The sequence below is a fragment of the Staurois parvus genome, unplaced genomic scaffold (genome assembly GCF_062004578.1).
Source record: "Staurois parvus isolate SC_StPar_1 unplaced genomic scaffold, SC_StPar_1.0 ptg000874l, whole genome shotgun sequence".
NCBI lineage: Eukaryota > Metazoa > Chordata > Amphibia > Anura > Ranidae > Staurois > Staurois parvus.
This window is the reverse complement of record NW_028318670.1, coordinates 220,257-243,529: the sequence shown is the minus strand read 5'-3', so window position 1 is coordinate 243,529 and position 23,273 is coordinate 220,257. Positions and strand designations below refer to the sequence as shown.

The window sequence follows — 23,273 nt, the reverse complement described above, 5'->3', positions numbered from 1 at the left end:
TCATTGGACACGGCTAATCATGTGGCAAAAGGCTGCTGTGATTGGCCATTTACTGTATCATTTGATCAGCCGTGTCCACGGAGATCACGGGGTGCGCGGGAGGACGTCATATGACCCCCTCCCAGGACTGGTCAACCTCGCTGTTGATCTGTAACGTGGTTGGCAGGCGGTTAAATACCACCAAATGAAAGCACTGAAAATGTTATCTGGGGGCAGTGTTGCACGACTGCGAGAGCACTGAAAGCTGAAAATTGTCCCACGCAGAGGGGTAGGGGGAGCGGGGGAGGGGGTGTGATGTCCAGTATTGAAGGGGTTAAACAAAAACCAACACGGCTCACTTGCAGTGGTTGAAAAATATATTTATTACTCATTAGTCTGACAAGACGACATATGAAAGTAGTATACGCTCCACACAGTATACGGCTCCTCCCCCCCCCCCCCCCCAATCTACCAACACATAGGTCTTCTCTAGCAAACATTTCCCACGCTCAGGTCGAGAATAGGCTCCTCCCCCATGTGAGATTTTTGATGTCTGACAAGTTCTGATCTCCGTGGGTAACATTTCCCGCACTCAGGGCAGGAATACGGCTTCTCCCCCGTGTGAGATCTCTGATGCGTGACGAGTTCTGATTTCCTTTGATAACATTTCCCGCACTCAGGGCAGAAAAACGGCTTCTCCCCCGTGTGACTTTGCTGATGTACAGAAAGAGAGGACTTCTCTACAAAACATTTCCCGCACTCAGAACAGGAATACGGCTTCTCCCTTGTGTGAGATCTTCGATGTCTGACAAGTGTTGATTTAAAGGGGAAACATTTCCCGCACTCAGGACAGGAGTACGGCTTCTCCCCCGTGTGACATCTCTGATGTGTGACAAGTTCTGATTTCCACAGATAACATTTGCCGCACTCAGGACAGGAATACGGCTTTTCCCCCATGTGAGATTTGTGATGTCTGATAAGTTCTGTTTTTCGTAGATAACATTTCCCACACTCAGAGCAGGAATATGATTTCTCCCCTGTGTGAGATATTTGGTGTTGGACAAGGGCTGATTTCCTAATATAACATTTCCCGCACTCTGGGCAGGAATATGGCTTGCTGTACGAGTGGCATCTTTGATGTTCAGAAAGATGAGAGTTCTGTGAAAAACATTTCCCGCACTCAGCACAGGAATACGGCTTTTCTCCTGTGTGGGATCTTAGATGTCTGGCAAGTGCAGATTGCCGTGGATAACATTTTCCGCACTCCGGACAGGAATACGGCTTCTTGCCTGTGTGGGATCTTTGATGTATGACAAGTGTTGATTTCAACGAATAACATTTCCCACACTCCTGACAGCAGTATGGCTTCTCCCCAGTGTGAGATCTTTGATGTATGACAAGTTCTGATTTCCGTGGATAACCTTTCCCGCACTCAGAGCAGGGATATGGTTTATCCTCTCTGTGAGATTTCTGATGTTTGACAAGTTCTGATTTTTGTGGATAACATTTCCCACACTCTGGGCAAGAATATGGTTTGTTTCCCGAGTGGTATTTCTGATGTACAGAAAGAGAAGTGCTCCGTGAAAAACATTTCCCGCACTCAGGGCAGGAGTATGGCTTCTCACCCGTGTGAGATCTCTGATGTCTGACAAGAGCTGCTTTCAATGAAAACTGTTTTCCGCACTCAGGACAGGAATGCGGTTTCTCTCCTGTGTGAGATATTTGATGTCTGACAAGTCCTGATTTCTGCGCATAACATTTCCCACACTCGGTACATAAATACAGCTTCTCCCCTGTATGAGAGCTTAGATGTCTTAAAAAAGCTGATTTCCGTGGAAAACATTTCCTGCACTCAGTACAGGAGAAGCTCTTCCCTGTTGGAAGGCCGGCCCGGTCCCGCACAGTCTGAGGTTCCTCACGATACGAGGAATCTGATGGTCCATCTACACTGGGTGGTGCCGGATGGACATTGGAGGGAGCCGGGTTTTCTCCTGGACTATACTGTGTGATGTCCTCATCTTCTACTTTCCAGTCTGGAGACAAAGTGAGACAATCCTCGGAGGTTTTCCTCATCTCCCAGCCATGGACTAAAATACAAAGACAAAGAGGATTACTAGACAGGAGCTGATTGGTTCCCCCAAACCAGGACTCCGCCCACATCAGGCAGCTTGGTCTCTGAGGAGCTTAAAAGGTTAAATGGTTCCTCTTGAGCTCCAGGCTCTTGTCAGACAGACAATGAGAACTTTATCATCTGGACCAATCAGTGAGCAGTATGGGTGGAGGAATGAATATAGTGTTCATGACCCACCTGTGCTGATCTCTGTAGGAGTGTCCTCCTCTCTAAATGTCCCCGTTATTCCATCCTCCTCCATAGACTGCTGATCATCCCTCACATACGCCTCTTCTTCTTCTAATTTCACCTCAACTTTTATATCTGTCAGATCTTCACCCTAAACCAAGAGAAGGAGAGAAAATATCATCTTGGAAGGTCCATAGATCATCTACAAGAGCCACTTTCATGTTCTAGATGATCCATGCTACCTACCTGGTCCTTGTGAAGGATGTTGTGACCTTCCTGTGTGGAATCCCGGGAATACAGAGGACGGGGACATCTCTCTGGTGGGTTCCCATGACTGGATCCATCTACCTGATGATCGTGAGGGATGGTGTGACCTTCCTGTGTGGAATCCCGGCAATACAGAGGACGGGGACATCTCTCTGGTGGGTTCCTGTAGCTGGATGACTCCACCATGGTGTCCTGGTACAGATCTTTGTGTCCTTCTGGAATCTCTGACTCCTCCATCACCCCATCCTCCTCCTCTTTTATCTTTTCTTTAACCCCAACTGTAGAATCTCTCAGGTTTCCACTCTGAATATATAATAAAAATGACATCAATGGTAACAATGCAGATAATGTACAGATCCTAATGATACTATCAGTGATTGTTCCTAATCTACCTGATGATGGTGAGGCATGGTGTGACCTTTCTGTGTGGAATCCCGGGAATACAGAGGACGGAGACATCTCTCTGGTGGGTTCCCATGACTGGATCCATCTACCTGATGATGGTGAGGGATGGTGTGACCTTCCTGTGTGGAATCCTGGGAATACAGAGGACAGGGACATCTCTCTGGTGGGTTCCTGGTATTAGGTGGCTCCATCATATCCTTGTGTCCTTCTGAAAACTCCTCCATCACTCCATACTCCTTATCCTCCTCTTTATACTCTTCTTTAACATCAATATTATCATCCCCGAGGATTCCACTCTGAATATATAATAAAACATTCATTGTAACAAACATGCTGTGTATAAATCAGAACTATCAGTGATTGTTCCTCATCTACATGATGATGGTGAGTGATGGTGTGACCTTCCTGTGTGGAATCCCAGGAATACAGAGGACGGGGACATCTCTCTGGTGGGTTCCCATGACCGGATCCATCTACCTGATGGTGAGGGATGGTGTGATCTTCCTGTGTGGAATCCCGGGAATACAGAGGACGGGGACATCTCTCTGGTGGGTTCCCATGACTGGATCCATCTGTAGGAAACACACACACTGACTGAATCCATTGTTTCTATGTGTTTATCAGATGATGGGGGATCTAGGTGGATCCTCTGTACTGCTCTCTCCTTTCCAATAAAGTCTCCTCTTACCTGGTGATGTGAGGGGCGGCTGATTGTCCATCATGACGTCCTTGTAGAGGTCCTTGTGTCCTTCTAAATACTCCCACTCCTCCATGGAGAAATAGACAGTGACACCCTGACACCTTATAGGAACCTGACACACACAATGATACAGTCACCATCCAGACCCATCCCTTGGATTGAACCTTCACAGACATCAGGAATAGTTATTTCCTCCTCATTATTCTTAAACTCATTAAATACAAACAAATGTATGATAAATTCACCTCTAAATAAAAACCTCATCCTGTTATATCGTATAATCCATTAGTATAGACGGAGGAGGAGAGAAGGTGATTGGTGGGAAAGGTGACATCTCCACAATGAGGAGAATGTTCCGGCCTCGGAAGTGGGGGAATGTTCTGCCCCTGAAGGAGTTAATCTGGGTTCCCACACTATATATGTGTGTATCATCATCTGCTGGAGATAAAAGACGTCACAGTGACTATGGAAGAAGAGGACTGACGCGACGGTGGAGGGAGAGGACGGGCGCGACGGTGGAGGGAGAGGAAGGGCGCGACGGTGGAGGGAGAGGAAGGGCGCGACGGTGGAGGGAGAGGAAGGGCGCGACGGTGGAGGGAGAGGAAGGGCGCGACGGTGGAGGGAGAGGACGGGCGCGACGGTGGAGGGAGAGGACGGGCGCGACGGTGGAGAGGAAGGGCGCGACGGTGGAGGGAGAGGAAGGGCGCGACGGTGGAGGGAGAGGACGGGCGCGACGGTGGAGGGAGAGGACGGGCGCGACGGTGGAGGGAGAGGACGTGCGCGACGGTGGAGGGAGAGGACGGGCGCGACGGTGGAGGAAGAGGACAGGGGTGACAATGGAGGAAGAGGACGGACATGACGAAGGGGTTACTGGGTGTAAATAAAAATAAGATCTTATTACCTCCTCTGCTACCACTTCCAGCAATGTCTCCTCTCTACTTCCTCCCAACTCACCTCTCATCCGAAACTTCCAATTTATACCTGACATCACTTCCTGTCCACCATAGAGACTTCCTGTCTGGGTAGAAGTGAGATCCCCACCTTGTGGAGCTCAGATGAACTGCAGCCCCAAGAAAATCTCCATAGGATCAACACAGATAAATTGTGTCCAGTCTGAGCCAATCCTCTCACTCTGGACTGACCTTCAGCAGCACCATCCAAGATGGAGAAGATGAAACATTTGGAGTGGAGAAAGAAGACAATCAGCATCTGTAATCTCAGCTTCACTCCTCACAATGTCAGCAGGCATCAGAAAAGGACACCCCCTCCATTATTCTGACCCTACAGACGACCTTCTGCCTTGTGAAACCCCTAACATTTAATTACAGGAGAAGACTTGTAGGACCACTTGGTCTTTTTCTATTGTTCTTCCACTGTTAATATTACCATGGAGGTAGACCCAGAGCTAGGAGAGGAAAACAAGCATAGGACTAACACGACCAGTTGGCAAGTGGAGGAAGGCAGCGGAAAGTTAAATTAGTTAGCCAGGAGGTTAAAGAAAAGACACGTACCTGACTGGTTGGGTGTGACTTTAGCGGTACACAGGGGAGGACTAACAACTCATGGGGCCCTCAGGCAATAGAGGATCATGCGGCCCCTGTGTCCTTGCCCAAACTCAAAAAAGCCTATGAAAAAGGTACCAGGGGCATTTCATGGGGCCCCCTACTGACCCCGGGCCCTCGGGCAGTGCTCTTTTTCCAAATGGTCAGTCCGCCCCTGGCGGTACATGACAATTTTTTGTTGTAGTATGTGCTATAGGATGGTAAAAAAAACAACGACACCTTTGGGTGCCCCAAGGAGAGTAGCAATGAGGTGAAGAGTGGGTGTGGCCAAATTGCATTAACAGTGGGAGGGGCATAAAATGGATAGTTAAATAAAACAAAATGGTTCTTGTACCCTAGGACAGGAAGGTCGAGGGGGGGGGGGGGGAGTGAGGAGGATGACTGGGGATGGAAGGAGGGGGGATGCAGCAGATAGGTGGTAGGTTGGTGGAGTTGGGGGGACATGTGGACAAGGATGGGGAGGCGGGAATGGAATGGAATGTAACTTGCAGAGAAAGGGGAGTTCACTCCATACGGTGAGAGATGTAGATGGAGGTGAGCAGGGAGGCAATGATCAGGGGAAAACCAGAGTCAGTGGCGAAGAGAAGGAAGAGGCCAAATGAGTGAGAGAGTGGCAGTATTGAAGCGAGATGTGGCAGTGCTGGTAGGAGTGAGAGATAGGGCAGTGTGGGTGGACCAAAGAATGGATGGATGAGGAGCGGGGGAGGCTTGCTATTGCAGCTTTAAGCTGACAAAGCCAAGGGAGGGTATCAGGGAACAAGAAGATCGCCACAGCGCATGAATCTGCGCAGGCGCTGGATCCCGACAAGGACACAGGACTGGAGCGGAGTTGTCGGATAGCCAGGGTCATAACAGTCAGGCAGCGCGATACAGGATCAGGAGGAAAATGCCAAAGTCAGGAACAGAGCCGAAATCAGGAACCCGGGGGGCAGAAGAGAACTCAGAGTCGGGTCAGGAACAAGCCGGGTCAGCACCAAAGGAATCGCACAGGAAACAAGCAGGACACTGGGGGAGCTGAAACCCAGTCAGCACTGAATCAGCACCGAGGTGCTCTTTAAATAGCCCGCCCAGCGCCGACAGGCGCGCCTGGGTCCTAGTGCCTGTACGTTACCGTCATTAGCAACAGGCACGCCTGGGTCCTAGTGCCTGCCTGCCTGCCTTGTCGGGATCCAGCGCCTGCGCAGATTCATGCGCTGCAGCGATCTTCTTGTTCCCTGATATTGCCCCCTCCCCCTTTGGGCAGCCTCCAGATGCCCACTTGGGCTCGTTTCTCAGGATGACGACAGAGGTAGGCTTGAAGTATCCGTGGGGCATGGACATTGGTAGACGGTTCCCAGGAGTTATCCTCAGGTCCATAACTCTTCCATTTGATGAGGAACTGGGTCTGTCCGCCCCTATTCCTACAATTCAAGATAGGCTCCGCTTCGTATTCTTCATTTCCATCCACCAACAGTGGAGCAGGTGCCTCAGAATTCCAGTTGGGAAACCCACTTGGGACGTGTGGTTTCAGTAAAGAACAATGAAATACTGGGTGGATCTTTAGGTTAGCTGGTAGTTCCAATTCAAATGCTACAGGGTTAACCCTTCTCTTGACAGAAAATGGTACCAGGTATCTCGGACCCAGCTTTTTTGATGGACAGTTTAATTTCAGATTAGCCGAGGACAGCCAGACCTTATCCCCTTGTTTTAGTTTCAAGTTGCCTCTTCTTTTTCTATCAAAAAATTTTTTGTTACTCTCTTGGGCCTCAGAAATCGTTTTTTGTAATATTTTGTCATTCCTCCTGAGGTACTCCATCCTTTCTTCTACTGCCGGGACAGCGGCCTCCACTGGTATTTCTGGAAGAAAGTGTAGTATCCCTAATTAAAGTAAAAGGGGGATTGTTTGGTGGCGGAATGTATGGAGTTATTATATGCGAATTTCGCTAAAGGAAGGAGTGATGCCCAGTCGTCCTGTGAGTACGAGGAGAAGCGTCGGAGGTATTGCTACAGCGTTTGATTTGTCCTCTACGTTTGTCCATTGGTTTGAGGATGATAAGCAGAGGAGAAGCGTAACTCGATCTCTAATGCCTCACACAGAGCCTTCCAAAATTTAGACGTAAATTGTACCCCTCGATCCGACACAATATTTAAGGGAACACCATGTAGCCTTACAATTTCCTTGATGGAAGCGGAAGCCGTTTCTGTAGCGGAAGGAGTCCCTTTCAAGGGAATGAAGTGGGCCATCTTGGACAAGCAGTCAACTACTACTAAAATAGTAGTGAATTCCTCAGATGGGGGGAGTTCCACAATAAAATCCATGGAGATCATGCTCTAAAGCTTTTCTGGTACGGGCAAGGATTCCAGCAGGCCCCATGTCTTGGCTCTATCTGACTTATTCCTCAGACAGACTGTGCATAATTTTACATAGTCCTGGCAATCCTTTGCTGCGTTAGGCCACCAAAAAGAGTGAGAGACTAACTCAGATGTTTTGCAAATCCCAAAGTGACCTGCTAAGGGTTGGTCGTGACATCTCTGGAGAATAACTGCTCAAAGTCCTTCGGGCACAAAGATCTGTCCCTTGTGGAATTACAGGCCATCCTTAAATTGTAGATGCATATTTACAGGAGGTGGGATATTGTCCATGGCTTCTTTTATCTGAGTTACAAGATCCATTTGCAGAAGTAGAAAGTTCTTGGCTGGCAAGATCATATCGGGTTCTGACTGAACAACTGGGTCAGGAAACACGTGGGAGAGTGCATCAGGTTTACCATTCTTTGATCTCGGATGGTAGGTCAGATGGAAGACGAAGCGTGAGAAAAATAGTGCCCACCTAGCTTGTTGTGGCTTGAGTCATTTTGCAGTTCTCAGGCACTCTAGATTCTTGTGGTCAGTAAAGATGAGAATAGGATGGGCTGCTCCCTCTAGTAAAGAGAGCCATTCTTCCGATGCTGCTTTGATGGCTAGTAATTCCCTGTCTCCCACAGCATAATTTCTCTCAGAGACGTTCAATTTCCGGGAGAAGAAAGTGACAGGATGCAGAAGGGATTTGGGCCCCTGCCTTTGTGACAAGATGGCTCCTACCGCGTTTTCTGAAGCATCAACTTCAAGGATGAAGGCTAGGGCAGGGTCAGGGTGTTTCAGGATGGGTGCGGTTGTGAACATGATCTTTAGCTGCTCAAAGGCTGTTTGGGCCTCAGGAGTCCATTTGAAGGGCACATGTTGCCTGGTGAGCTGTGTCACTGGCACTAGGTTTCCAGAGAAGTCCTTGATAAACTTCCTATAGAAGTTTGCAAAGCCTATAAAGCGCTGCACAGCTTACCTATCTTCAGGGACGGGCCATTCCAAGACACCTTCTGAGGGTCCATGGAGATGCCTTTCGGAGTGATCACCAGCCCGAGGAATTGGATAGATTGTTTCTCGAACTCGCATTTTTCAGCTTTTGCATAGAGGTGGTGTTGGCGTAGTCTCTCCAGTGTCTTTTTTACATGGTCACGATGACTTTCGATGGAACAAGAAAAAAAACAAGATATCATCCAGATACACGATTAAAAATAAATCCAGGTAGTCCCGAAAAACATTGTTTACCAGGTGTTGGAAGGTTGCTGGGGCGTTGCAGAGATCAAAGGGCATTACCAGATACTCAAAGTGCCCGAATCTGGTTCGGAAGGCTGTCTTCCATTCGTCTCCCTCCCGAATTCTCACTAAATTGTAAGCACCCCTCAAATCTATACAAGGTCTCAAAGTGCCATCCTTCTTCTCCACGAAGAATATGCCGGCTCCTGCTGGTGAAGTAGATGGCCGAATAAACCCTTTTTCCAGGCTTTCATCTATATATCCCCGGAGGACCTTTAGTTCGACTTCGGACAGAAGGTAAATCCTACTGAAAGGAATTTCGGCGCCGGGCAGGAGCTCAATTGGACAATCATAAGGACGATGTGGAGGAAGGGCGTTGGCACTCTTCTTATTGAACAAATCCTGGTATTCGTGGTAAACCTTAGGGACAAGCTTCAGGGTTTCAGGGTCAGAATGAATACTGAGCAGAGGGGTCGTCCCACCTGTCTCTTTGAGGGTGCAGTGACTCTGATAATATCCAGAAGGGAAAGAGATCTCTCCGGTCAACCAATTGATGGTTAGATTATGTGCTTTTAACCAAGGCATACCGAGGATAATTGGAAAAATCGGGTAAGTGATAATGTCCAGACATAGCAATTCTTGGTGTCCCAACCGAGAATAGCAAAATATTGGCAAGGTTTCTTGTGTTACCGGACCGGAACTAATACCAGACCCGTCCACCAGATGAACTGCAAGCCTCTGTGTTTCCGTGCAGAGGGGAATCTGATTCTGAGTAGCAAAATGGGAATCCATGAAGCAGCTACAGGCACCTGAGTCAATGATGGCCGGGACCGTGATAGTCCTTTCGGCCAGTTGTAATTGCAGCTGGAAAGAGAGGTGCGCTCGGTCAGTTCCCTGAGGATGCATCATGTAGAAGCAGTTAGGTGAAGATTTGTGAGGTTTGACCGGGCAGGTAGCCACGAAATGTCCCGCTTCACCACAGTAGAGTAGATTGGACTTCTGCCGACGGAGACGTTCTGCTGCGGATAACTGTGGTCTCCAAAAGCTCCTTCTAGCTGGATTGGTGGGCGACTCAGACAGGACAACATTCTTCAGGGCATAACAGAAGTTTCCCACTGGTCCTTTCATTTAACCTTTACCGAATCCGACGATCGATATGGATCGTTAGGTCTATCAGAGTCTCCAGTCTTGTTGGTACCTCCACTCGGGCTAGCTCATCCTTGAGGGTGTCAGAAAGACCAAGGCAGAACTGATGACGGAGAGCAGACTCGTTCCACTGAGTATCAGAACTCCAGATATGGAGACTTTGGCATTTCTCCTCCTGATCCTGTATCGCGCTGCCCGACTGTTATGACCCTGGCTATCCTACGACTCCGCTCCAGTCATGTGTCCTGGCTGCAAACCTGGCTCTGCTGTGCATCTGACAATCCACTGTACCTGCCTGGTCTATTTCTACAGTATCCGAATCAGTGGATATCCTGCTTACCAAGGTCATCATCTGCAAGAGTCGCAAGCAAAACCTTGGCACTCTTGTCCCCCTGGTCCTTAGACGCCCTCTGTTCCAACCTCAGCGGGCTCAGGATTAGTGACACAAGTGAGGCCGACCTTGTCAATTCAGTCTCCCATCAAGTACGTGACAGAGGGGGTGAGCTGTTGGTGGTGAGCAGCTGGAGGTGCAGAGGGAGGGGGTGAGCTGGTGGTGATGAGCAGCTGGAGGTGCAGAGGGAGTGGGTAAGCTGGTGGTGGTGAGCAGCTGGAGGTGCAGAGGGAGGGGTGAGCTGGTGGTGGGTGAGTGGCTGAAGGTGCAGAGGGAGGGGGTGAGTTGGTGGTGGTGAGTGCCTGAAGGTACAGAGGGAGGGGTGATCTGGTGGTGGGTGAGTGGCTGCAGGTGCAGAGGGAGGGGGTAAGGTGGTGGTGGTGAGCGGCTGAAGGTGCAGAGGGGGTGAGCTGGTGGCAGTGAGCAACTGAAGGTGCAGAGGGAGGGGTGAGCTGGTGGCGGTGAGCGGCTGGAGGTGCAGAGGGAGGGGTGAGCTGGTGGTGGTGAGTGGCTGGAGGTGCAGAGGGAGGGGTGAGCTGGTGGTGGTGAGTGGCTGAAGGTGCAGAGGGGGTGAGCTGGTGATGGTGAGCGGCTGAAGATGGAGAGGGAGGAGGAGAGCATGTGGCATTAAGCAGCTGAAAGGAAAAGTACAGTGCATGGAAGAGAGGAAGGCAAGTGTTGTCTGTTACAGGAGAATAGGTCCGGATAATGTGTCTGGGTTTCAGGTGGACTCAAACTCAGACTGTCCAGGTGAATCTTGGACAGGTGGCAACCTGTTGGAGATCTGTGTCCTTCCCATCCGCCGTACACTATTGTCATTGGATGATCTGGAAGCCATTAGTTTGCTGGGTTGGGGTCTTTGAATGCAGTTTAATTTGGTAGAATTGCAGAACAGGTGGGGAATCATCTGCAATGTGGTGTCCTCTCTTCAATGGGGTCAACTTGTAGTGACCGGGTAGACATATGCATCGGGATCATCAGGATCTGGTGACTGAGGTTTTCCTGAAAGCTTTCCTTTACTGTGGAATCAGCTGTGGAAAATAACAAGCATTCTTCCAGAAGCAACTTTAACAACTAGGCCCTTCTCCACATCCAACATCAGGCTTTTCTCCACATCCATCATAAGGCACTTCCCCACATCCATCATAAGGCCCTTCTCCACATCCAACATAATTCCCTTCTCCACATCCAATATAAGGCCCTTCTCCACATCCAACATAATTCCTTTCTCCACATCCATCATCAGGCTCTTCTCCACATCCATCATCAGGCCCTTCACCACATCCATCATCAGGCCCTTCTCCACATCCAACATAAGGCCTTTCTCCACATCCATCATCAGGCCCTTCACCACATCCATCATCAGGCCCTTCTCCACATCCAACATCAGGCCCTTCTCCACATCCATCATAAGGCCCTTCTCCACGTCCATCATAAGGCCCTTCTCCACGTCCAACCTCAGGCCCTTCTCCACGTCCATCATCAGGTCCTTCTCCACATCCATCATAAGGCCCTTCTCCACATCCAACATAAGGCCCTTCTCCACATCCAACATAAGGCAGTTTCAGAGCTTACATTTAATAGGTTGCCCAAGGTGTGCTACCTTAAGCAGATTTAGTCATGGCCAACCACTTTGACCTTCTGAGATGGAAGCTGCAACGACCCACTGGGCGCAGGCTCAGGCTGGTATGCTGACTACATGCAGAGAAGTTCCTTCCCATAACTGAGTACACACTGGAGGTGTCAGGATGTTCCTATACTGTCTCTGTACAGAGACCTGTGCCTAGGCTCAGCCTCACAAGGGGGCATCTGTCCCTCCATGCTTTTCCCATGCTGCAGGGCTCACACCACATGGTCAAAGATGTCTACCCAAATCTAAAGGGAACTTTGCATCCAATCAGACACAGACTCCCCCAAGATGGCGTGCAGAGACCATGGCAGAGGACACACTGGTGCCAAGCCTGACCCCCACCCTCCCACTTTGGAAAACAGAACAAAAGGGAAGTACTTCTCTTGAACATGATTCCAATTAAGGAATGAAGGACAAATAATGACATCTACTGGTAGACCGTGAGAACTTCACCAGAAACCTCACTAGAGGGAACCAATGGGAGACTAACACCCTGCTACATATGGATCGTATATGTCTGCTGTCAGCTGATATTATCCTCCAGGCAATGTATTGAGGGCGGGAGCCTAACATAGCTAACTGATGCCAGAGACACAGGGATTGTGTATTGTTCCGGTGGTGCCTGTAAAGACCTGCAACAAATGATGAGCTGAATACCTGGTTCAGTTCGATGCAGCTTCAGTGAACATGATTTGAGTTTGGGTGCTGAATCTGAACCCCATTGAAGTCAATGGAAACCAGGGTTGGTGGGAAGAGGCAATTGTCCTCATCAACGTGGGGGCAAGGTTCTTTGCCACGGGGCAACCCTCTGATGGTGAAGGCATGTGGTTTGGTATGGGTCAGCAGCATAGGGGGGGTACACCCCACCCCCTTTCCTGGCCTTGGAGGTTGCATGCTCAGATAATGGTCTGGTTTTATTTCTTTGGGGGACTTCATTAATTTTTTTTTCTGAGTCTTATGTATGATTTTCCCCTTCCCAAACCACACCAGGCCCAAAAGGTCTGGTAAAGAATCTGGAGGGTGGGGGGACCTCATGCTTTTTTTTGGGAGGGGGGTTCTGAGAAATGGCCCTCCCCAAACAGGAGATTGTGCTTAATACCTGGTTCAGTTCGATGCGGCTTCAGCGAACTTGATTTGAGTTTGGGTGCTGAATCTGAACCCCATTGAAGTCAATGGAAACCAGGGTTGGTGGGAAGAGGCAATTGTCCTCATCAACTTGAGGGCAACCCTCTGATGTTGAAGGCACATGGTTTGGTATGGTTCAGAAGCATAGGGGGGGTACACCCCACCCCACCCCTTCCCTGGCCTTGCAGGTTGCATGCTCAGATAATAGTCTGGTATTATTTCTTTGGGGGACTTCATTAATTTTTTTCCTTGAGTCTTATGAGTGATTTTCCCCTTCCCAAACCACACCAGGCCCAAAAGGTCTGGTAAAGAATTTGGAGGGGGAACGGACTTCATGCTTATTTTTTGGAGGGGTGCTCCAGGGGTTATGAGAAATGCTCCCCCTTCCCCCCAAACAGGATATTGTGCTTAACCTCAATCAAAATCTTCAGTGGAAGAGTGGGTTTGAGAAGTATATAGATGCACACCAGTAAATAGTACGAGTTTTATATAAGAAGAGATTAATAACAGTACATACATCCAATAGACATTTAATATCAGCAAAGGGCCCCAGCGAGAGAGCCCTGGTAGAATTCTGCATGTATACCCGAGTATATATACGCATTAATAAAGATATTTCCAGGTGAATGTTGCAGCAAAAAGTCCAGTTGCAGGGGGCCCGGAGAATGATGTGGTGTCACAGACCTAAAGACAAGATCAGCGGTGATGGGGAGATCCTCCAGATGTTGTCCAACCAGCCTGGAATGCAGCTTCTCACACGCAGAGACTGTGATGTGGCAGTAGAGCCTACCTACTCTGTGCTTAGTCCCTAGTAGCGTCTAATCTGTCGTACAACTGGACCTCAAACTACCAGAAAACGGTCAGCAGATGCCTATGCTGGCTCAAGCCTATGCTGGTTATCAAGGCCTAAGCCAAAACTAGATTCACCTACTAATAGATGGGAAAGTGACCACTACACACATACAGCAACATACACCAAGCAAACAGGACAGATGTAAATCTGCCACAAGGATTTAGATACACACCCAAGAAGCTTTGGGCAGCTGCAGGTAAACTATTAGAACATAGGAACACTTGCCTAGTAATCTCTGCTTCTGGTCTGGGTGAAAATACAGCAGCAGTAGCAGCAGCCCCTGTGTGTGTGTATAAGGCCATACAGCTCAGTTTTCTGTCTCTCTCCTCACTTTCACTTTCTGAGGTTTTCAAAGCTCCTCCCAGAAGTGTTAATACGTAATTATACAGAACACTGTGATATTAGCAGCTAACAGTAGATGGCGGCAGATCCCTATTAAATGATAAAATAGTAGCCTAGTTAAGATAAAAGAGTGGTTTCTCCATAAGGGATTAGAGGTCCACCACCTTAGGACCCTAACTGAGGGCTCATGGAGTCGGGTGGGGTATAAGGGAGTTGCCCCAGGGAGGCCGTATCCTCAAATGCTTGCCAGCGTCCAACCATCTGAAGGTACAAGCCCATAACCCAGGGTATGAATACGTTGCCTATGTTCTGTATTCAACGATTAGGTTGACTTTAAGTAGAACTATACATTGACCGGCCACTTGATTAGGTCCACCTTGCTAGTCCCGGGTTGAGCTTTGTGACATGGAGCATTATACTGCTGGAAGGAGTCATCAGAAGATGGAAACACTGGAGTCATAAAGGGGTGGACATGGTCAGCAACAATACTCAGGGGGGGCCGCAGGGCTCAAACGATGCTCAGTTGGTACTAAGGGGCCCAAAGTGTGCCAAGAAAATCTCCCCCACACCATGACACCACCAGCCTGAACCGTTGATACAAGGCAGGATGGATGTCCTCCATGGAAGCTTCTGCTGAAGGTCAGGGGAGATCAGACTACGCTGCTAGAGGAACCCAACCAGCAGTCACCCCCCCCCCCCTCCTTCTCACCATGATGTCCTCCATGGAAGCTCCTGCTGAAGGTCAGGGGAGATCAGACTACACTGCTAGAGGGACCCAAACAGCAGTGACCCCCCCCTCCTTCTCTCTCACCATGATGTCCTCCATGGAAGCTTCTGCTGAAGGTCAGGGGAGATCAGACTACACAGCTAGAGGGACCCAACCAGCAGTGACTAGAACGTATGGAATGTACGGAAAACTCAATTCAATTATAAAACCTTTCCCGCACTTCAGCCACTAAAACGTCTCATGGGTTGTGTGGGTTTTCTGATGTTTGATGAGACTGGACTGTTGTGAAAAGCATCTCCCGCACTTGGGACAGGAATACGGCTTCTCCCCCGTGTGGCATCTCTGATGTTTAGCGAGATCTGATTTCCGTACAAAACATTTCCCACACTCATTGCATAAAAACGGCTTCTCCACTGTGTGACATTGTTGATGAACCGAGAGATAGGACTTCTCTACAAAACATTTCCCACACTCGAGGCAGGAATACGGCTTCTCCCCCGTGTGGGATCGTTGATGCCTGACAAGCGTTGACTTTAGCGGATAACATTTCCCGCACTCCGGGCAGGAGAACGGCTTCTCCCCCGTGTGAGTTCTTTTATGAGTGGCAAGTTCTGATTTCCGCGGATAACATTTCCCGCACTCGGGGCAGGAATGTGGCTTATTGCCTGAGTGGCATCTCAGATGTACAGAAAGATGGGAGTTCTGTGAAAAACATTTCCCGCACTCAGGACAGGAATACGGCTTCTCCCCCGTGTGAGATCTCTGATGTCTGACAAGGGTTGATTTCAGTGGGAAGCACTGCCCGCACTCAGAACAGAAATAGGGTTTCTCCCCTGTGTGAGTTCTCTGATGGGAAATGAGGTCTGGTTTTCTCAGGAAACGTTTCCCGCACTCAGGACAGGAATATGGCTGCTCCCCTGTGTGAAACCTCTGATGTGCCAAAAGATAGGACTTCCGTGAAAAACATTTTCCGCACTCAGGGCAGGAATGCGGCTTCTCCCCCGTGTGAGATGTCTGATGCCTGACAAGTGCTGATTTCAATGGAAAACATTTCCCGCACTCAGGACAGGGATATGGCATCTTACCTGTATGATATAACTGATGTCTGACAAGTTGGGATTGCCACAGAAAACATTTTCCGCACTCAGGACAGGAATACGGCTTCTCTCCCGTGTGAGATCTCTGATGTCTGACAAGTGCTGATTTCAATGCATAACATTTCCCGCACTCAGTACAGAAATACGGCTTCTCCCCCGTGTGAGATCTCAGATGTCTGACAAGTTCTGACTTCCGTGGATAACATTTCCCACACTCAGGACAGGAATAAGTCTTCTCCGCACTGTGAGAGATTTGGTGTCTACCTAAACCTGATTTTTTGACAAAACATTTCCCGCACTCAGTACAGGAGAAGCTCTTCCCTGTGTGAAGGCCGGCCCGGTCTGGCACAGTCTGAGGTTCCTCAGGATACGAGGAATCCGATGGTCCATCTACAGTGGGTGGTGCCGGATGCACATTGGAGGGAGACGGGTTTTCTCCTGGACTATACTGTGTGATGTCCTCATCTTCTACTTTCCAGTCTGGAGACAAAGTGAGACAATCCTCGGAGGTTTTCCTCATCTCCCGGCCATGGACTAAAATACAAAGACAAAGAGGATTACTAGACAGGAGCTGATTGGTTCCCCCAAACAAAGTGGTTTTCCTCCTAAGGAGGTTCTCTGGATGACCTACAGCGGGTATGGACCACCATGTCACAAATACACCCCTAAACAGGGAACCATTCTGAACCTTGCTCAGGTGGGATCCAGGACTCCTTAGTGCTCCGTAGAGCAAAACCTCAAATAGCGAGTCTACTGGAAAGGTCTACACAGCCACAAGGACCTTCTAAAGGCCCAAAGCTGGAGACAGGAGGAGGCCGAGTAGTATATACTGCATCGAGAATGGATGAAATGGTCAGGAGCATGTACCACAAAACACAATGTATAGAGGTCAGGAGTATGTAATGTAAAACATTATGTGTAGAGTGCAGGGGTCAGGAGTGTGTAACATACAACATCATGTATGGAGTGCAAGGGTCAGGAGTGTGTAATGTACAGCATCATGTATAGAGGTCAGGAGTATGTAATGTACAACATCATGTATAGAGGTCAAGAGTATGTAATGAACATCATGTATAGAGTGCAAAGGTCAGGAGTGTGTAATGTACAACATCATGTATAGAGGTCAGGAGTATGTAATGTACATCATGTATATAGTGCAGGGGTCGGTAGTATGAAAGGTACAACATCATGTATATAGTGCAGGGGTCGGGAGTATGAAAGGTACAACATCATGTATAGAGAGCAAGGATCAGGAGTATGAAACGTACAGCAATGTACAGAGTGCAAGGGTCGGGAGTATGTAATGTACAAGATCACGTATAGAGGTAAGAAGTATGTAATATACATCATATATAGAGTGCAGGGGTCAGGAGCATGTAATTTACATCATGTATAGAGTCTATACATGCAGGAGTTGGGAGTATGTAATGTACATCAAGTATAGAGGTCAGGGGTATGTAATATATAACAACATGTATAGAGGTCAGGAGTATGCAATATATAACAACATGTATAGAGGTCAGGAGTATGCAATATACAACATCATGTATAGAGGTCAGGAGTATGTAATGTACAACATCATGTATAGAGGTCAGGAGTATGCAATATACAACATCATGTATAGAGATCAGGAGTATGTAATATACAACATCATGTATAGAGGTCAGGAGTATGCAATATACAACATCATGTATAGAGGTCAGGAGTATGCAATATACAACATCATGTATAGAGATCAGGAGTATGTAATATACAACATCATGTATAGAGGTCAGGAGTATGCAATATACAACATCATGTATAGAGGTCAGGAGTATGCAATATACAACATCATGTATAGAGATCAGGAGTATGTAATATACAACGTCATGTATAGAGTGCAGAGGTCAGGAGTATGTAACGTACATCATGTATAGAGGTCAGGAGTATGTAACATACATTTAATGTATGGTGCACAGGGGTCAGAGGTATGTAGCACAGCATCTCAATGATTTTTGCCAAATGGAAGGAAAAATATCCTCCAAACGGTTATTGGTTAGCAGCAGTATGAAGAGCAGGATATTCATTTACTTTATGTTAGAATATTAAACATCCTAATAAAAGGCAGATTCTGATTTATCGTACCTATGCGGCTCTGAGAGTGACACCCAATATTTTCCTTTCAGCAGAACCCCACAGTTCAGAAAATTGACCATTACCAGCCTATTAAGAGCTGATAGGGTTCTGTCTCCACCCAATTCTGAACCAATTCATGAACACCAACAGTGTATTTAGTGTCCATGACCCACCTGTGCTGATCTCTGTAGGAGTGTCCTCCTCTATAAATGTCCCCGTTATTCCATCCTCCTCCATAGACTGCTGATCATCCCTCACATACGCCTCTTCTTCTTCTGATTTCACCTCAACTTTTATATCTGTCAGATCTTCACCCTAAACCAAGAGAAGGAGAGAAAGGTATCATCTTCTAGGACCCATACCTCATCTTCATCGGACACTTTCATGTTCCAGATACTCCAAAATACTTACCTGATCATGTTGTCTATAGTTCTGATCTTTCTGCGTGGAATCCCAGGAATACAGAGGACAGGGACATCTCTCTGGTGGGTTCCTGTAGCTGGATGACTCCACCATGGTGTCCTGGTACAGATCTTTGTGTCCTTCTGGAAACTCTGACTCCTGCATCACCCCATCCTTCTCCTTTATCTCAGCTTTCACCTCAACTGTAGAATCTCTCAGGTTTCCACTCTGAATATATAATAAAATGACATCAATTGTAACAATGCAGATAATGTACAGATCCTAATGATACTATCAGTGATTGTTCCTCATCTACCTGATGATGGTGAGGGATGGTGTGACCTTCCTGTGTGGAATCCCGGGAATACAGAGGACGGGGACATCTCTCTGGTGGGTTCCTGGTATTAGGTGGCTCCATCATATCCTTGTGTCCTTCTGAAAACTCCTCCATCACTCCATACTCCTCATCCTCCTCTTTATACTCTTCTTTAACAACAATGTTAAAATCTCCGAGGATTCCACTCTACACATCCAATGAGACATTCAATGTAACGGACATCCTGTGTATAAATCAGAACTACCAATAATTGTCAATCATCTACCTGATGATGGTGAGGGATGGTGTGATCTTCCTGTGTGGAATCCCGGGAATACAGAGGATGGGGACATCTCTCTGGTGGGTTCCCATGACTGGATCCACCTACTTGATGATGGTGAGGGATGGTGTGACCTTCCTGTGTGGAATCCCAGGAATACAGAGGACGGGGACATCTCTCTGGTGGGTTCCCATGACTGGATCCATCTGTAGGAAACACACACACTGACTGAATCCATTGTTTCTATGTGTTTATCAGATGATGGGGGATCTAGGTGGACCCTCTGTACTGCTCTCTCCTTTCCAATAAAGTCTCCTCTTACCTGGTGATGTGAGGGGCGGCTGATTGTCCATCATGACGTCCTTGTAGAGGTCCTTGTGTCCTTCTAAATACTCCCACTCCTCCATGGAGAAATAGACAGTGACACCCTGGCACCTTATAGGAACCTGACACACACAATGATACAGTCACCATCCAGACACATCCCTTACTGGAGAATGTTCCAGAATTTCATGAATGATATTCCCAGAATCCTCCTCACCTCTCCGGTCACATGTGCTTTTAATTAATAAAGATATTTGTAATCCTCCTCTAAGAATGAGTAAATCTGTTCGGATTTCAAAGTCTCTCAAACTTCATGAACTCTTTGTGGAGATTCTTGTTAAGTAATTTGGGTTATTTGGAGGGCTAACAAGGCAAGCTATTGCCAAACAAAAGGCATGGGAAGCTGGACCCTGCCATGGGGGACATGACTCTTGATGATTCCACTTTTCACCCCAAGAATGTGCTGCATGGTGTCCCAGCCCGTCCTTCTTTCTCAAGTTCTAAAGTAGGGCAGCATGGAGATACCATGACATGGATCAATGAGAACCTTCACAGACGTTCAGAATATTTATTTTTCCCTTATTACTCCTATAAAAAGACATCTCTGTTCCCCACACAAACCCCTCCCCCCCACTATTAAAAAGTGATATAATTGGTTAGTATAGACTGATGACGTGAGAAGGTGATTGGTGGGAAAGGCGACACATCTCCAAAATGAACCTCCAGAGGAAGGAGGTCGGTCCTCTCCCAAGGGATGGGCTGATGAGTCAAAATTGATGAGGAAGGTGACATCACAACAATGAGGAGAATGTTCCAGCCCTGGAAGTGGGAGAATGTTCTGCCCCTGAAGGGGTTGATCTGGGTTACCACCCTATATATGTGTGTATCATCATCTGCTGGAGATAAAAGACGTCACAGTGACTATGGAGGAAGAGGAAGGACATGACGATGGAGGAAGAGGTCGGCCGTGACGGTGGAGGAAGAGGTCGGCCGTGACGGTGGAGGAAGAGGTCGGACGGGACGGTGGAGGAAGAGGACGTGACGGTGGAGGAAGAGGTCGGACGTGACGGTGGAGGAAAAGGATGGAGGGACGATGGGAAAAAGAGGACGGACGTGACGGTGGAGGGAGGGAGAGGACGGACGTGACGGTGGAGGGAGGGAGAGGACGGACGTGACGGTGGAGGGAGGGAGAGGACGGACGTGACGGTGGAGGGAGGGAGAAGACGGACGTGACGGTGGAGGGAGGGAGAGGACGGACGTGATGGTGGAGGGAGAGGACGGACGTGACGGTGGAGGGAGAGGACGGACGTAACGGAGGAGGAAGAGGACGTGACAGTGGAGGAAGAGGTCGGTCGTGACGATGGAGGAAGAGGTCGGTCGTGACGGTGGAGGAAGAGGTCGGTCGTGACGGTGGAGGAAGAGGTCGGTCGTGACGGTGGAGGAAGAGGTCGGTCGTGACGGTGGAGGAAGAGGTCGGACGTGACGGTGGAGGAAGAGGTCGGACGTGACGGTGGAGGAAGAGGACGGACGTGACGGTGGAGGAAGAGGACGGACGTGACGGTGGAGGAAGAGGACGGACGTGACGGTGGAGGAAGAGGACGGACGTGACGGTGGAGGAAGAGGACGGACGTGACGGTGGAGGAAAAGGACGGACGTGATGGTGGCGAAAGAGGACGGACGTGACGGTGGAGGAAGAGGACGGTCGTGACGGTGGAGGGAGAGGACGGACGGGCGTGATGATGGAGGGAGAGGATGGGCATGACGGTGGAGGGAGAGGAACGGGCGTGATGGTGGAGGGAGAGGACAGGCATGTTGGTGGAGGACGAGGACGGACATGACGGGGGGGGTTACTGGGTGTAAATATAAAATCAGATCTTATTACCTCCTCTGCTGCCACTTCCAGCAATGTCTCCTCTCTACTTCCTCCCAACTTACCTATTTCATATTTATACCTGACATCACTTCCTGTATGTAGCTGGTATAACTTCCTGTCTTTCATAGGGACTTCCTGTCTGGGTAGAAGTGAGATCCCCACCTTGTGGAGCTCAGAGGAACTGCAGCCCCGAGAACCGTCTGGTAGTGTGACCCCGGCCTTGTGCTGGGTGTGTATGGTCTGTATGTCCTCATAGAGGGGTCACCTCCACTCCCACCAAGGCAGGACGGGTGTGTGTTGATGGGTTCTGTGTATTGTACTGATAACAGTCTGTCCTTGTGTGTGACTCCAACTCCTTCCATCTTCATTTTATAAATTGGGTGATTCGGTCATAGTGTATATGGAACTGCGTGTGACCGTTCCCCAGATAGAAAGACAGATAGACAAAGAGATGGACATAGACAGACAAATAAAATAATTAAATAACTTGTGAGCCACTACCTGAATTAAACAAGATTCGTCAGCACCAAACACATACTCAAGCAATGTGTGTGAAACATAAACCAATTTAAATGATAGTGCCGCGCTCCTACATTACTAATAAAACATTATACCCTTCAACTTTTTCTATCTGTTCTTTTAAATTTAATTCTATTTTCCTCATTTTTTTTGCTTCCTTTTGTTGAGAAATATTAATAATTCCATACTTTTTTCGCTAAAGAAATTGTACCATTCTATTATATCTTCTTAAATTTAAAAGAACAGATAGAAAAAGTTGAAGGGTATAATGTTTTATTAGTAATGTAGGAGCATAGCACTATCATTTAAATTGGTTTATGTTTCACACACATTGCTTGAGTATGTGTTTGGTACTGAAGAACCTTGTTTAGGTAGTGGTTCACAAATTATTTAATTATTTTATTTTATTTGATATTTACTCACTCAACTTGTTTGTAGACACAATGGAAGTTTTTTCTTATTTGGAGAACAGGAATTTGGATTTGGAAAGTGTCTATAAAGGAGAGGACAAAACAGATGCCAATATTAATAATATATTTAGAAAAGTGGGACATATTATGGACAAAAAAATAAACACATGGTGGGATATTACAACCATAGAGAAATACATAAGGGAGAAATGAATACCTAGGAAATTAAGATGGGATTTACCCATTGCTGATGGATTAGTGGAAGAAGAAGATATAATAGAATGGTACAATTTCTTTAGCGAAAAAAGTATGGAATTATTAATATTTCTCAACAAAAGGAAGCAAAGAAAAATGAGGAAAATAGAATTAAATTTAAAAGAACAAAAGTTGAAGGGTATAATGTTTTATTAGTAATGTAGGAGCACGGCACTATCATTTAAATTGACATAGACAGACACAGCCAAACCTCAGAGATCAGAGGTAGGAAAAGCGATGGGTAGATCAGTCATTTGTCTCTACATAGTGACCATAATCAAAGAAGAAGGTGCAAAGGTTGTGAAGGTTCACCAACATCAGCGTAGATCCTCCTTGTGTCCAAAACTTTGGCAAAATTAAACAAATGTGTTAAAAATGCCTCCAGTGGTATCCCTTTTATACACCCATTGCAACTAGAGCTGAGATTGGGTAATCAGTTTAAAAGAAATCCTTGTTACCCCCCCCCCCCCCCGGGAAGGCAATAGGCTCTACCCAAGTTAGACACTAAGGGGTATATTTACTAAAGCTGGAGAGTGTAAAATCTGGTGCACTTCTGCATAGAAACCAATCGGCTTCCAGGATTTATTGCCAAAGCTTCATTGAACAAGCTGAAGTTAGAAGCTGATTAACTACCATGCACAACTGTACCAGATTCTGAGTGAACCAGTTTTAGTAAATCTCCCCCTAAGTTCCGGTTCACATAT

At 47.7% G+C, this 23,273-nt stretch overlaps 2 protein-coding genes across 2 annotated transcripts in view; both read right to left on the bottom strand.

Annotated features, from left to right (window-relative positions):
* Positions 1–343: 343 nt before the first annotated feature.
* LOC149443109 (uncharacterized) overlaps positions 344–23,273 on the bottom strand; it is a 73,513-nt gene continuing 50,583 nt past the window's right edge. The window contains 7 exon segments of the mRNA XM_089655799.1: positions 344–2,066; positions 2,288–2,429; positions 2,525–2,848; positions 2,938–3,246; positions 3,428–3,535; positions 8,777–9,853; positions 11,377–11,838. Coding sequence (XP_089511925.1) covers positions 469–2,066; positions 2,288–2,429; positions 2,525–2,848; positions 2,938–3,246; positions 3,428–3,535; positions 8,777–9,853; positions 11,377–11,838 — 4,020 coding nt within the window. The 3' untranslated portion in view covers positions 344–468.
* Positions 13,527–23,273, bottom strand: part of LOC149443111 (uncharacterized) — a 49,900-nt gene continuing 40,153 nt past the window's right edge. Inside the window, exons 7-10 of the mRNA XM_089655844.1 lie at positions 18,909–19,115; positions 18,602–18,820; positions 18,364–18,505; positions 13,527–16,609 (exon numbers count right to left, since the gene is read on the bottom strand). Of these exons, the coding sequence (XP_089511970.1) occupies positions 15,207–16,609; positions 18,364–18,505; positions 18,602–18,820; positions 18,909–19,115 (1,971 nt within the window). The 3' untranslated portion in view covers positions 13,527–15,206. The remainder of the gene's footprint in view (positions 16,610–18,363; positions 18,506–18,601; positions 18,821–18,908; positions 19,116–23,273) is intronic.